The following is a 15,773-nucleotide window of genomic DNA, read 5'->3' as shown; positions in this document are numbered from 1 at the left end:
ATTAAAGATCTCTTTTTCTTCTTCTTCCTCCTCCTCCTCTTCTTTAATGTAAATTTTTATTAACCTATGTATTTATAGCTTGTATGCAGCTTATACAAAGATGAACAAGTGTACATTTCATAGGCAGAAATATAAGTGGCAGACTGAAAACATGACCTATATTGTACCAGGCTGAATAGGATACGAAAATTGGGCTGAAATTTTATTCTATTTAACCAACGGGTGGCACTAGAGGCACATCCCCAACCACAACCTCAACTACACCCCCTCTCTCATTTCCTACAGTACACCGGGCTCCATATGAGATTTTAAAATTTCAAAATCTCATGTGGGGTCCGGTATACTGTAGCAAATGAGAGAGAGGGTGTGGTTGAGGTTGTGGTTGAGGGTGTGCCCGTATCATTTTCCTTAACCAACCCTACAGATGGGCTCTGTAGAGATGAAAACTCTCAAAGTGTTTTATTGGGCTTATAGGAAGTGATGCAGGCCTACGGCCCTTTCATAAAATGTCTAATTTATTTATTCATCTATTGTTTTTTTTTTTCTTCCTGATAATGAACAAAACGTGATTTGTCACCGACATCTAAAGCTTGATCAGCGATAGAGACGTGGCAAGCATCCAAGAAGCTTCCTCCCCCCTCCCTCCAAAAGGATTCATCTCGGTTAGCAAAGCAAAGAATAATTTGAGTCTTCTAAAACCTAAATAAAATAAAATAAAAAGCAAAAGCAAACGGATATTCATTAATTAATAATTAATAGTCCACTCTTCGCACCACGCCGTTGCTTAACCCCCCAATCCTTATCCTTTTCCCCAGCCTCCCTTCATTTCCCGATGATAAAAAAAATAAACTACTAATTTGCTGACCTCCTCTCTTAATTAATTAAATCTTAAATGTTAATCAACTAGGGCAACTAGGCTTTGCTGGTATTTGATTAAAACTAAAAAACAAAGCCTTTTCGGCCAGCTGTCCTTGGCCTATATTGGCGAAATCACGAGACGGCGAAGGAAGACCGAGAAGGGAAAAAGAAAAAAAGAAGAAGAAGAAGAAGAAGAAGAAAAGATGGGAGGAGATAGAAGGATCGGGGTGGCGCTGGACTTCTCGAAGAGCAGCAAGAGGGCCCTTGAATGGGCGGTGGACAACCTCCTCGACGCGGGCGACTCCTTGATCGTCCTCCACGTCATGCCCGACGAAGGCGACGAATCCAAGCACGCGCTCTGGTCCAAATCTGGATCTCGTAAGTTCCAGAGCTACCTGCGTTCAGCTCTCAGTTAACTTAACTTAAAGATCGGTTCTTTTCTTTTCCCCCCCACTCCTGACCGTCGATCTTTTTGTTGCTGTTTTGCTAGCTTTGATTCCGCTGACGGAGTTTAGAGATCCGGCGGCGGCGAAGCACTACGGTCTGGAGACCGATATTGAGGTTCTTGATTTGCTCGACACCGTCTCGAGGCAGAAGCAGGTTGGGGTTGAATTAGGCGGCTATAGCTAAGTTAATCGTTTCGTCTCTCGAACTTAATTAGTACGTGCGTCTTTAAATTCGTTTAGCGATTTTGGGATGAAATTTTTAGGTTACGATCGTGATGAAGCTGTACTGGGGGGATGCGAGGGAGAAGCTGTGCGAAGCGGTGCCCGATCTGAAGCTGGATTCGTTGGTGATGGGGAGCAGAGGCCTCAGCCAGCTCCGGAGGTTTGCAAATTTTTTTTTTTTTTACTTGGAACAGATAATTAATTTTGTAGTTTTGTTCAATTTTTATTTGCTTTCTGATGTCGCGTCAACCTCAAGTTTCTCGGATCTATCGGTGTTCTAGCTAGAGAGTCAAATAAGGAATCTTTTCCTATATAATTAATAAAATAAATATCTTTTAACTACAATATTATTATTGTCTGAAGTAGCTGTTGCTTTTCCAGAGCAAGTGTGTTCTGAGATTATGGACTTGAAATTAGGCTGCTCAGAAGAGTTCAATGAGAATTTTGCCAGAGATGTTTTAAGAAGTGATTACGTCCAAGTTGGTTACGTATGAAGATGGCTGTTTTTATCAAACTAAGGCCGAAGTGGTCTGTATTAGCACTGAAGTGGTCTTCCCCGATTAACTAGTGCCCTTCACTCCCTGAGAGACTACAGCTTAAATAGTTGCTTTCTGGGTTGTGTCTGCTCGTCTCGTAAACGGGGACCGAAACTTACTCCATCTTGTGAATCCATACGGGCACAAATTAGTATTTGTGTTGAACTTGTGTGTGACGTAGTTGCGTCATAAATCAGTGTGCATTGAGACACCCGTTATGTTGAACCTCAAGTTTCTCCATGTTGCGTTCTCACAAATAACTCACCTATAGTAGCTATAGCTATATATAAGTTCAAGGTACACAGTGGTATCGCTTGTTCAAAGTTTGTAGTCAGAATAATTGGCTTATCGGAGCTTTTTAGTATGAGTGGGGCACCTTGCCTTGCTCTTCATTAGCTCAGGCATCTGGATAACAAATGAAAACATTGGAAAATGATGGAGTGAACTTCTTTACCCGTGGAGTAAGCTCCCTACAAGTAATTAAGGTTCGTAAACATATGTTAGGAAGTTGTATATTGTTTTAGTAGTCGTATAGCGACTGACAACTTTTGTTTGGCATAATCATCCCCCAAATTGAGTAACACTAACTATTGACACCCCACCTCCCTCGGTGTTGCCAAGGCATTTGCGAAGATTTGTTAATATATATACTTGCGCACATGAAGGGCGTGCGAAATGTGACAGATAGCCAAGCCAAAAACGACATGCCTCTCAAACCCACCACATGATTGGTTTTCAAAAGCATGAAGCTCAATTGTCCGCTCATAAGCACACGAGGTGGGTTGCTGATATTTTAGATAACAACTCCCGCTAGTTAACTTTCAACGTGATCATCATTCATCATATTGTTGGTTAAGCCTAGTGTTCAACATTGTTTTGGCCGTGTTCTTTATGACATTATGTTCAATGGTATGAAGCTGTAATAGCTATGCGTGTGGTTATGCTAAAGTTAAACCGTAAGGGGGGCTGTTCTTTGATCACTTTTCTATACTTCTTTTTTGAACGATGATATATTATCGGAATCATGGAATTTGTGTTTTAGGGAAATTGTTATACGGACAGCACGTTGATTTTAACACTCTTATCTATTTTCGGAGCAGGATTCTGCTGGGCAGCGTGACAAGCTACGTCTTGACAAATGCACCGTGTCCAGTGACTATCATCAAAGATCCAGTCAAGCACTAATTGATGATAATCACTCTCAATTCGCTTGAGGGGACTGTTAAAGAGATGCGGAATTCCTAATGACACGCATGTGGACTTCTGTAATTCATATGTTCTTAATAATGTGGGGAGATGGGAGAAGGATTTTGCATTCGTGAAACTTGTATGCATTCGTGAAACTTGTATGTGTGGTACTCTGAATATTTGCGAGATTTCGCTAATAATAAATAAGATGTGTGTTGATCGGCTGCTTTCTTGCTGGGCGTAGATTGGTGTTAAATGGTGTTTTTCGGATTTTCAGTTGTAATTCATGCCGCCGTTGGTGACGAAATGTTTGTTTTAATCCATATTATTCCTGCAACTATTCAATAAACAACTTTTATCTCTCCATGCATTAAGGTTTCGCCGTGTGCTGCGGAATGAGAATGTTGATAATCATGCTGTTTAATTAGTCCGAAGTTTGTAATTGATGCTCGTGACTGTAGATTGTTCTAAAACTGAATTTTAGATATTTTCTATTCCGGGAGGAACCGGGATTTTTAGGTGCAGCTTGTTCTAACCCTTGATTCTGTAAAAACTAGCCCTGGTTTACCCCAACTGGGCCTTGGAGCCAGACATCTCATTTTAACTTGGGGTACGACCTATTTACATGGGCTGTGAATCGGCCCACCAATCCCTTGAGCGTGAAGGAAGAGAGGGCAGAAAAGACTAACTGCAAATCTCCATTACTCGCCCTAAAAGCTAGCGGATCCTGCTGTGTATTATTTGGGCTACAAATCAGCCCACATATCACAGTCTCAAAAAGGCTTTCATTTCGGGAGAGAGCGGCAAAGGGCTTGATCTACGAAAATCTCCCGACTCTCAAAAGGTCTCATTTTCTTCTCTCTCGTCTCGACTTCCTCTTTCATTGCAATCACAGTTATGTTTCTTCAGTTAAATCGCTGCAATCACAATTATGTTTTAGTTTAATCGCTGTAATTTCTTGCGAAAATTATTTGCTCCTTAACAGGAGATTCGATTCGGGAAGGAGAGATTAAAAAACCCTAGCTAGGCTTCCAACGCATGCCACATCGCAAATTTTTAGGTATAAAATTGAGTCTCCATGCCCTAGAGTTCAATGATTCGCTGCAAAAAAATTTTTTTTTTTTTTTTTGATAATTTTCAGCAGCTTGATTTGTCAGCTATTTGCTCTGTAACACATTAATTTCATTTTAACAAGGAGAAGCCTAGGAACCCTAGGGTTTACCAGCACGTGCCAAACTGCAGAGTTTAACTACGAAATCTAGTTTCCACGTCCTAGAAATCGATGTATATTAAATAATCATGCTTGATTATTCCCCAAAATAAATGCTTGATCACTTGATCACTTTCAGCGTGCAAACTCTTCATCTTTGGTCTCTCTTTATTTGAGTTCTTATGGGGTACTGTTGTGCGCGGTCAGACACCACACTCTTGAAAACAGGACGGATTCTGTCACACCTGGGTGTGTTGTGGCAGACACCACACTCATGTCAACAGAGACAGATTCTGTCACCTGAGTGTGGCAGACACCACACCAGGGTGTGGTGAAGTCTATCTTGTTTATTTTTCAAGTTTTTCTCAAATTCGTTCGCGGTTTCACATGTATAACATCAACATCTTAGACAATAAAATCATTTTTAGAGCAGAAGCGCTGCAGGGAATTCTAGAAAGCCGTTACTAAAGAAAGAAGATGACAGGATATAGAGCCCAAATATTCGATGCCACGTGCTTCGCATGGAAATATTATATTCCCATAATCATATGCCAACGATGTTCAATGATTTATGATGTTTATGTTGTGAACACCGCATTCACTCCCTCCTTGCTCACGTGTGTGCTTACTCTGTTCACAACCTGATTTCTTTGCAGCTGGAGACCTGATAAAATTCAAAAACCATGAAATGTTCAAATGTACGTTGTTGTGTAAGTTAACAGGGCGAGGAATAAAACAACGGTTGCAATATTCAGCAAGCGTTAGATCGCAACGGCATGATGTTTAGCCCGCACTTGTAAGTACGCATCCTGTTCTTATTATGTGTTGGGTGGTACATTCTAGGACGTCACGTATTATGGTGTATTTAATACGACCTCGCTCACTTTCCCTATTCCTTGTTTTAATGTTTGGAGGGACACGAAATCAATCTTCGTGTTCATATTACTAGTGTGCACCCCGTGTGCAAAACACGACCTCCATTTTTTTTTATTCTCGTTACAGTAATTCTGTATTTTAAATATAATTTTGTAAGTTCTACAGTAACATTTTTACATGCTACAGCATCCCGCCTGAGCTACAGTAATATGTTTGCACGCTACAGTCCCGCATGTGCTACAGTAATAATGCTACAATATTTTTTTAAGCATGAATAATTAACCTTGGATCATCCATGTTTTTTGTGCTATGGTAATAATATTACAGTAATTCACTGTAGCATTATTGTATCATGAATAGTAAATCTTGAATCCTCTCATTATTATAAAGGAATAGATAACAAAATATCGGTCAAAGGGGTTGCTTAATTTGCTTCCAATCTTGTCTTTTCCTTTGTTGCATGCGGGGAACTTAAAAGAACTCCTCGCAACTTAGTTTACATGCTCACTATGCTCACTTATCTGGGAGTCCATCATTTTTCATTTGGTGACAAAAGTAAAATTTAGAACCACGTCTGATTTTACGTGTCAATTGATGGGAAAACTTTGCTCATCTGCCAATAACGTCCCTGTTATATATGGAATATGGCTTTCTTATCTTTGTTTCGGAAGGGAGAGATGTTAGCTAGGTTTGAGTTAAAATAATATAGATTCGGTAGGAATATATATATATATATATATAAGTATATATATATATATATATATACTTTTCCAGAAGTTTGTCTTAACCAGCAGAAGAATATCTATTTGAAAATTAATCATTCTATAGATTTATTATACGCATGCTTTTCAGTCCCCTCTTTCATTTGGAGCGTTGGTTACTTCTAAAAGTCGATACAGGGTCATATCTGAAGTTCTGAACCTTATAGGTGCAAGCTCCACACCCCCACAGTTCCAATGAGGATGATCCAATCGTACGTCCTGCGTCGTATCATGAAAAATTAAGTTGGGTTTAATATCAATTAATTAGCTGAGAAGAGGTATCTGATCACCATCGTAATTAAGTTTGGTATGCGAAGATTACCAACAAATTAAAGGAAAGTCTACCTCTCCACCAATTTAATTGCTGCTAGCTAGCTGCTGCTTCCGAGACCCCGGACCCTTTTGAAAAGTCTGCAGAAGCTACTCATCAATTATTTGCAGTTGTGACAACAAGCTAGGCTTGCATGTTTGATTGGTACTGGCATCCGACTAATTAAACCTGAGCAGTCAACTAAATTAATTAACACAGACCTCCCAACTAAAACATACAGTAAACTATAGCAATGCTTGATTGCATGCTGTAATCTCACGAGGTTAGGCGGGAGGAATATTGAACATTTGCACGGTGATGCTTGTCGACAAGATGTCACGACTTCACGAAATTTGACCTATATCGAAAGGGTCAAGCTTGGAATATCTGCGTAGTCTAGGTTAGGAAACTGGGTTAATCAGAGAAACAACGACGTTGGGGACTAATTAATCGAGCTTCAAAGATTCTATTGTTGCCCCCCTTCAAATTTGGGCTCTACATAACGCCAACATGCATGGGTGCATCATCAACTAGAAGCATTGCAGCCTTGATTCCATATGTATGACGTGTTCACCCACCATCCATGACGCGCTTCGTGCCCTCGACGAGTATAGGTAGCTTTCACGATGCCAATGATTAATTGGTCATGTTATGTTTAACCCTAGCTAGCTAGTTGGACTTGGACCAAAATTTTAATTATGGTAGGTAGCGGAGTTGTGATATATAGCTGTGCTATTCTTGTACCACTACGCACATAAAAGTGGGACCTTTCCTTGTAAATTGCAAAGAGGAATTATGAATTCATGTGGACTCCACTTCTTTGTGTTTAGTACGTACGACAGTAATATAGCTATTGTAGTACACTTAGCATTTTCCTTCCTCTACGAGAGAGAGAGGTCATAGACTCATAGTAATAAAATTTTAGATCGAGATCGTGAGTATGGACAACGTGTTCTTAGTTGTCAAGTAGAGCAGTGTATCTTAATTGATCTCACTCTCGATCCCTATTTCCTTAAATGAATCCACCGTTTGGTGATTTCCCACAAACTGCAGAAACTCCTTGGTTCCCTGCCTCGATAGCTATCTGTATCTCTTTATCATGTGATAACAAGATCTTAGATCCTATTTTGTTCAATGGAAAGGCATTCAGAGCCTCAAGAATTAATGCTTGAAAATGTGTCTTTCCTTTTTATGGTGACTTAATTAATTGAATCCTGTGTCGATAATATTTCACCCGATGACAATTAAAGTAAATTTCAGACTCTGGATGACTCTGAGGTTATGTGTCTATCGACCGAAGTGCCCTGCTCCATATTATTATCTTGGAGCGATCGATGTCTTAATTTGGCACTAATCTACCAATGATGTTCCTGTTATAGAATATATATATCACTTTCTTATCTTTTTTTTTTGTATCATTTAGGTCCTGTTGTCATATAAATATAGATGCCATTTGGAACTATCAGCGGTGATTTTTGAAAAAAATGCAATTTACCCTTCTGCAAGGAGACATAGTACTGAGTACCCCGCGTTAGTGGCGGCCAGATCCCCCCCGCCCTCCACCGCCCTCCCCTTCCCTTAAATAAACAAGGAGATATTACGGAGGGGACACCTCACATGTCCCCTCCCTGGTCCTTCATATTTTTGAGTCCCTTAGCCACACTCTAATAAAAACTGCATTACCCTTGCAATGGAGACCATAGCACTGATGATGGTGCGCGCGCCAGATCCCCCCCCCCCCTAACGAGTAGATATTAGCGTTTGAGCTAAATATATTTAGTAGGAATTAATATATATCTTTTTCTTGAAGTTCCCCTAACTTAGCAGTTGAACATTATTTGACAATCACACTATAGTTTTTGTAGTTATTCATTGCATTCTTGGGGGAACAGAAGAATTAGATGCGTAAGAGAACAACGATACATTCTTGGTTGTCAAGCAGAAACTGGAGTATCTCATGAATTGATCTCCCTCCAACTTCCGTAGTCCTTAAATCCAGTACTGCTTGCTGCTTTCCAAAAAATTGAAAGTTCCTTAAACTCGCCACTTGGATAATTAGCCTCTCATCTCTCCGTTCACGTGATAACAAAACCTTGGATATCTTGTTTTGTTCTGTATGAAGGTTTCAAGAGCAAGAGACTGCTTCCAGTCTTTTATCTTTTCCTTCTTTGTATGCAAGTTGACTCTAGTGGCCTGTTTGGATGGAGGATAGAGATCGAGGGGGAGGGGAAGAGATATCTAATTTTAAACTTGTTTCGGAGTTTCATTTAGGAGGTTAGAGCAACTCCAAGAGGCTCCATATCACACGTCCTAGCTCAAATTTAGGGAGTAGGAAGTGAATATTTGGCTCCAACAAGCTCCCTATATACTATTCCAAATATAGGATCCTTGATTTGATATTCCAAATCAAAGACAAGAAGAGACACTCCCTATATTTGCAATACTTTGCAACGGCTAAAAAATACAACGACTATATTTGCATTCAAGCCCCTCTCATTCTCCTTTCATCTATATATATAGCATCTTTGTATAGGATAAATTAGTTCATCTCATAATTATTTTGCACTTGGCATTCTACTATTTTTCTTTAAAGGTAAGTAAATTACTTCATCTCTTAATTATTTTATTTCTCTCATATTTTATACTTACAACTGATTTATTAGTTTTCATTTCATTTTAATTTTTTTAAAACTAATTATAGTGTTGACATTAATTATAGTGTTGACAAAAGGAGGTAAGTGAAAAATGTCCAAAACTATTTAGGGAGCCATTTGGGGAGCATTGTTGGAGCACTTGCTCCTTATTTGGCTCCCTATTTATATACCCTCCAGGCCCCGTTATATACAGTGATGCCATGGCAGTGCTGTGAATAAAGATTTGCAAGCGTCTTAACAAGGAGACGTGGGTTGATGATACACCGTAGGTATTTTTTGTTCTTTTCATTTTCACGATGGAGAGACCACTACAAGAAATTACATCTTTAACGAAGGGATTTCCCTTCGTTAAAGAGCTGAAAACCGTCGTTATTGTATGCTAACGATGGGGAAAAATCCCTTCGTCACCCGTCGTTGAAGCCCTCTTCGCTAAAGGGTCACGAAGGGATATAATACCCGTCGAAACATATTACCGTCATTAATATTTACGACGGTAATTATCACCGTCGTTACCATCAGTGACGGGGATATTTTCCCGTCGTTACCATTAGTGACGGGATATTTTCCCGTCATTACCATTAGTTACGGGGATATTTTCCCGTCGTTACCATTAGTTACGGGGATATTTTTCCCATCGTTGAAGACTAATTAATGACGGTTGGATACCGTCGTAAAAGTCCTCATAATGGGTAATTAGTAACCCATCAACGACAGTGCTTTCCCTTCGTTGATGAACAAAATATGGTTTATAAAACCGTCATTGTAGACTACAAATTTCTAATATATATTAATAATAATTTTTCATTCATAGGCAACTATCATATTATTCTCAACCTGACACTAAGATTCACAACAAAAATATATTAAAAATATCCAATAATGAATAAGAGGAAAAATAAAAATTCCATTCATTAATAACATTAATAAATAAAATTCCACCATCCTCAAATATTCAATACTAATAACAAGCTGAGTTAATATCCTAATTGTTCCAAAAAAAATACATGAAACTATCTAAAACAAATTAAAATAAAAGTTTGGGGAAGACACATTCTTTCATCTCTAATCATCGTCAAAAGAAGACTCGAACTACCCCCTCCTAATCTTGCATGGATAGCCTGAAAAATTTTAAAAATTAAATCACATAATTAAGAAATATCAATTAAGCAAATATTATCTTATTAAGTAAAAATCACATTTTTTAGTGCAAGTAGTCAATCATAAAAGTATATACGAGATTTTATAAAAAATAATTACCTAGTCATGCACATGTTCTCGAGTTTAAGGAGTCAATGAAGGTGATTGCCTAAAAAAAAGTTCTTGCATAGCTTTCACTTGCGACTCCAACTCAGATATCCTTTGTTGTTGTTGCTCCTGATCATCTAAGCGTTGTTGAAGTATCTGCTTCTTTTTCTTTTCTTCTATAACCTGTGCTTTCAGATCAGATCGACTAGGGAGTGGTTCTCTCAAATCTTTTAAAGTAGTCCCACCACCAAATACAGTGATGTGACCATGAGATTGCTTCCCCCAGATTTTCTCAACTATCTCAATGTCAGAAAGTAAAGGGTTTGCTTGTTTGACTTGAACAATTTCATCCTATAAAAATTAAATTCATATGTTAGTACTATATAATGCATCATTATCAAACTTAAACACGTATTTCGAGTTTCATGAAACATTTTTGCCACATCAAGTGGATTTCCTGACTTGCCACCCTTATTCAAATATTAAATAAAAATGAGTACATCATCAAACTAAAAAACAAAGTAGTTTTAAATAAATAGGAAATTAGTTTTGAATGTATACCAATTCCCACGTAATTTGTCTAAAGGGTTTGCTGCCCGCGTGGTAGAGCATCTTTCTTTTGCCTCTGTTAAGTGTATTTTGTTGGCTTGCTTTCTATACATCAAGATTAAAAGATAATTTCAACAATCCAACAATATACATAGAACAAAATTAATAAAATTAGGAGATTAATACCTAAAATTTTGAAGAAAAATAATGTTCCTTAACTAGCCAATCCCAGTCATCAACACTCACTTCTGTAGGTTTATTTTCTAAGTACAACTTGCAATGTAGTATCTTCTTAAGTTAAAAATGTTCTAGAAGAAGACTTAGACGATGCCAAGATGATGAGATTATTATATATATATATATAGAGAGAGAGAGAGCAAGACTCCTATCAACTTAAGTTGATGTCCACCAAAGTTTGTAGCCACAAATTTATTAATATAAAACATCTTTTTATATAATACAAAGATCCCTAGGCAATATGAGTGGTTAAAAACTTTAGTGGACATACTATTCCCTATCCACTTAAGTTGATACAAGTTTTCACCTATATATATATATAATATATATATATATATTATATATATATATATATATATATATGTATATATATCTATATATATAAATATATATATATATATATATATATATATATATATATATACTCAAATGAAGCAATAGAGAGCTCCTTTTCTATAGCACAAAAATTGCAATAAGTAAAACTGCATGCTCAAGTTCCAAACCTACTGGTTAGTATTACCTCCTGCCTCGTACATGTGAAATGCAGTTGGTGATACTAGAAGTCTCTACCCTAAATCATACTCTAATGTCATAACATTTATGTCTTGATGTCAATGCAATATCTCATCTCAGGCGTAGCTGCGAGATTTCTGGAATCCTATTGTGTATCATGATTACAGCAGTATAAATTAAATCGCCTATGATATATAAATAGACTTTAAAACTTAGATATACACATATCCATGTGTACAATATGTGATAAAATGTAATGGCTGTTCTGCTAGTGGATCAACAAATTTCTGAAATTCTTCAAACAAAAAACACTCAACAACTTTTCATATGTATAATAGGTGATAAAATTTTATGGTCAACTCTGCTAGTGGATCAAGAAATTTTTGAAGTTCTTCAAACAAAAAAAAAAACTTGACAACTAAAAATGATGTTCCATATGCCAAGTTTTATATCACATTCAGCATCTAATCAAGAGAAAGCTCAGGCAGACAGATTTATTTCAAAAAAAAATAGTGACAACTGAACAAACAAGATATGATAATATATTTTATCTTGCAAGAAAATGATGGCATGCCTCTACGCATGTGTCTGACAAGCATGTGATTCCATTTTTCTAGCGGAACCTGAATACCAGGCCTAGAAGTTTTTTATTGGCATATAACTCCTCTTCCTTTCCCTTTTATTACAGAGAACTCATTGCATTGTCAACATTTCTCTACATGCCCTTATTCCATTTGATTAGTTCATGGCAAACTCCTATTAGTCACCCAACAGTCATCCAAGCATCCTTAATACTATAAAACGAATATTTTTGTCCTGATATTGTCCTTATATGCATTAGTCTACATAGAGAATCTATGGAAGCAAGCAAACACGTGTTTGGATTATTTGAAGTGCTTGACCAACATTATTTTCCCTCATCAGCAAAACCTTTTCAATATCCCAGCTGTCATGCATTAATCCAGAAAACAACAAACATGCTTACTACTTCAAGGCCATTCTCTGATCCTCAACTGCAAATTTAGGCAAATGCAATGATTGGATTGCTAAAAGTCTTTCAAATTATATGTTTTTACAACCCCCCAACTTGTTGAAAGATGTACAGAAATTTATAAAACTTCGACCTTGCTAAAATATGGGATAGAATGCACGGGACTGATGACTTAATATACCAGAAGTGTTGAAGTAGGTCAGTGTTTACTATGCCTTTTGTTTGATGCAAACTTGCACTAATTGTCGGCTCTGAGCCAGAGCATGTTTTAACATTGAGGTATGGCTGGAGTCATTTAATCCATTTGATTGATGAATTTAGGGACTTGTATAATCATTACAGCTTTTCTTTGACTTTGGTTGTGGGAGCACTGCTAATGAGTCTTTCGGAAGTACAAAGACTAAACTTTAGTAAACCAAAGGATACTCGTGTCATGATGACTCCAAGTCTTTCTCATGACTGGAATGTTATTGCTTCCTCCTGTTAAAAGAAAACTAACAGAAGCCTTTATAAGCATCAAATGCGATAAGGTAGTGATAACGCTAGGAATTATATTAAAATGAAAAATAAGCTATTTGCTGAAAGCCTAAACCCGGAAATTTTAAAGGGTTATTGTAGGCGTATAAAATTGCTTATAGGTCCCTTAGCACAGTTCGGTACAAACCGACGAACCAACGAGGCGACGAGGCTAACGAATCGCACGCAAGCAACGGAATACATCCATTCACGTGTGGAATCAAGCCAAGGGTTCGAAGAGTCAATGAGTCATCCAACCAAGGGCAGACTCGGACGAATCACGATCGAATCAAGATCAGTTTCAGACTCGAACTCAGAATCGGATTTACTGTCAAATCAGATCAACAAATCAGAGTCTAAATCAACCGAATCATGGACTGAACCGAAAACGCAAAACAACGAAACCACGCCTAAGAGGGGGGCTCGGCCGAAACCGAGCCACCTCTAGGTGGCTCGGCCAAGGTGGTTCATTTGTTCAAGGGTTGGATTTTTTGGAGGCGAAGCCCTGCTGGATTGAAGACTCAGATCTAAAAAAGATTCAAACTTTAGGACTTCGAGGACTTGCTCATCCAGATCTGGTGCACGGCGATCGTCAACGCCAAATAAGGCAAGAGTTCGAGAGGACCGGATCTCAGATCTACGCAAGCATACTCCGGATCAAAGCTTGGCCTTTGATCCCGAGATTTGGGCGATTATTTCCTTGGTGAACCAATCCCCCCCGACTATTATTTCCTTCGTGAAATAATACCCGTCGTACTGCGTAGATCCGACCGGATCTAGATCGCGCGGTGGTCCACGGATAAACCCCGGCGCAGGCGAAGAACCCACAAAGCGAGCGACCGCAAAACATGAGCTCGTGATTTGTTCGACAAACAAGGATAAAAAGTTGTAATCTTTCTTTGATTTTCTTTGATTTTCATTGTAACTGGATCTTATAAAAAGACCGGATCTTTGTAACTCAAAAAGTTGTTATTTAAGAGTGCAATGGAATCAATGAAGAAAGACACGATTTTTCCCGCGAACAATCTGGCGACCACAGTGCGGAGCCGCCCGATCTCGCTGCTCGAGATCGGAAGCGTCGCAGCGCGGATCTCAATCCCGCGTCGTGGAGGAGGTCGAATACGATTTTGACCAGCTAAAAGTTCGAGGGCAATACTTGTCGGTTCCTTCGTCCGGATCATCTCCCCCGCAATGTCAAGAAGTTCTCCTCCAGAGAGAAAAAATTCGCTTGGTATGAAGACGTTGAAAACACCAACGAAGATCTCGCCCCGTTTGATGCCAAAGTCGCATCGGAGTTGAGATCTCCTCCAATTTCAACCAGGATAAGGTCGCGAGTTGTCTGGCCACCTTCTGCCGCCGCAAAAGGCGGTGGTGACTCTCTCGAAGAGAGCCCGCCAAAGGCAACGTCAACGCCTTGCGAAACAGTTCGCAAAGGCCATGGAGTCCGTTGACGGGATCCGCTACAACACGGATCTGAAGAACAAAAGAGGCAAGCAGCCTCAACAATCAATGAATGGTGGTTCCTCCAAGCCGCCAACAATGGAATGGGTCCGTGTCAAACAGAACCGATCAACGCTGGAGGAGCGCATTCGCAAGCGCCGCGCACTATCAGCGCAAGCACGAGCTCGAGCTGAAGAAGCCCGTAGGAAGTTGCAGAAAGAGGTGGCCAAGAAGCCGCCATCAACCAGCAAAGTTTGGAGGCCGAAGTCTGAAGCGGCGGTTCAAACCAAAGAACAACAACTGCAGCCGTCGAAAGTTCAACTTCCGGCGAATCAATAAAGTCAGTCTTGGAGCGCCTCGGTCCACTTCCCGAGGAGCGAAGCAAAGCTCCAATCCAAGAACGTTTGGACCCACTACGAAAGCCCCAAACAACGCAACATGCTGGGGGTCGCCCCAAGCGCACTACTTTGCGCATTGAAGTTCAGGAGCCCGCTGAGAATTCACGCCCAAAAAGGCATGTCTCGAGGCGCGTGACTCTTGAGAGCCCAAAGAAGGCAGTTCACTCTCAGAAGGAAACGTTATCGTCTGATGATGATTACGTTATACCTGAGAAATCGTGCCAACACACGATAGGTTGCTCCGACTTTCAAATGGACGAGCTGTACTATCGTGCTGGGGGTACGAACAAAGCCAGAAAGAGAAGTCCTCGAAGGCTAGAAACTCAGTGCCCTTGTTCAAAGCTCATTCGGGCGGTACTGTCTGAGTGCAACTGCGTCAAGGCAGTCCCCGAACGAATTTCAGTGTTCAAAAGGCTTAGTGCCGAAACGCCAAGACCAAGGTCTAGGCGCTTCCGACAAAGAAGAAGGGTAATTGAAGATGGAGAATTTCGGAGGGTCACTACCAATATGACCAGCAAAAGGGCATCGACAAGGGATAATCCCGAGTCAATTCCGGAAGTACCCTGGTATCTAACTCGTCTGCAGTCTGGAGCCATTACACGAGGAACTTATGGTAGGGTTCGGACAAGGTTACCATCAGAAGATGAAGAATCGGATTCCTGCTCTGCTGTCGCATCAGACAATACGGTGTCCAGCGAAGGACAAACCCGCGAGTCATTCATGATAAGCGCGGAACAAGTGGCTAAGATGCTTAAAGACGCCTTAGCTAAGCAACAAGAGACCTTCAGGTTTGAAATGCAGATGGCCATGCAGAATATGAGAG

General features: G+C 39.6%; 1 protein-coding gene and 1 long non-coding RNA gene across 2 annotated transcripts; both read left to right on the top strand.

Moving 5' to 3' along the window:
• Positions 980-3,493, top strand: LOC109849377 (universal stress protein PHOS32). Its single transcript, XM_020419197.1, has 4 exons — positions 980-1,236; positions 1,349-1,458; positions 1,568-1,686; positions 3,163-3,493. The coding sequence occupies exons 1-4, from the start codon at positions 1,062-1,064 to the stop codon at positions 3,245-3,247; spliced, it is 489 nt and encodes a 162-aa protein (XP_020274786.1). The 5' UTR covers positions 980-1,061; the 3' UTR covers positions 3,248-3,493.
• On the top strand, positions 4,008-5,514 carry LOC109849838. Its single transcript, XR_002249245.1, has 2 exons — positions 4,008-4,094; positions 5,117-5,514. It is a non-coding gene; the product is annotated as an uncharacterized LOC109849838 (long non-coding RNA).

Source organism: Asparagus officinalis, chromosome 7 (genome assembly GCF_001876935.1).
Source record: "Asparagus officinalis chromosome 7, Aspof.V1, whole genome shotgun sequence".
Classification (NCBI taxonomy): Eukaryota; Viridiplantae; Streptophyta; class Magnoliopsida; order Asparagales; family Asparagaceae; genus Asparagus; species Asparagus officinalis.
The sequence above is the reverse complement of the archived record's forward strand: the minus strand, read 5'-3'. Positions and strand labels throughout refer to the sequence as shown.

Excerpts from the sequence above, each read along its gene's own strand:
- LOC109849377 (XM_020419197.1), top strand. The coding sequence starts at position 1,062 with ATGGGAGGAGATAGAAGGATCGGGGTGGCGCTGGACTTCTCGAAGAGC. Across the intron at positions 1,459-1,567 it reads CCGTCTCGAGGCAGAAGCAG|GTTACGATCGTGATGAAGCT; the intron begins GTTGGGGTTGAA and ends TGAAATTTTTAG. Across the intron at positions 1,687-3,162 it reads GGCCTCAGCCAGCTCCGGAG|GATTCTGCTGGGCAGCGTGA; the intron begins GTTTGCAAATTT and ends TTTTCGGAGCAG.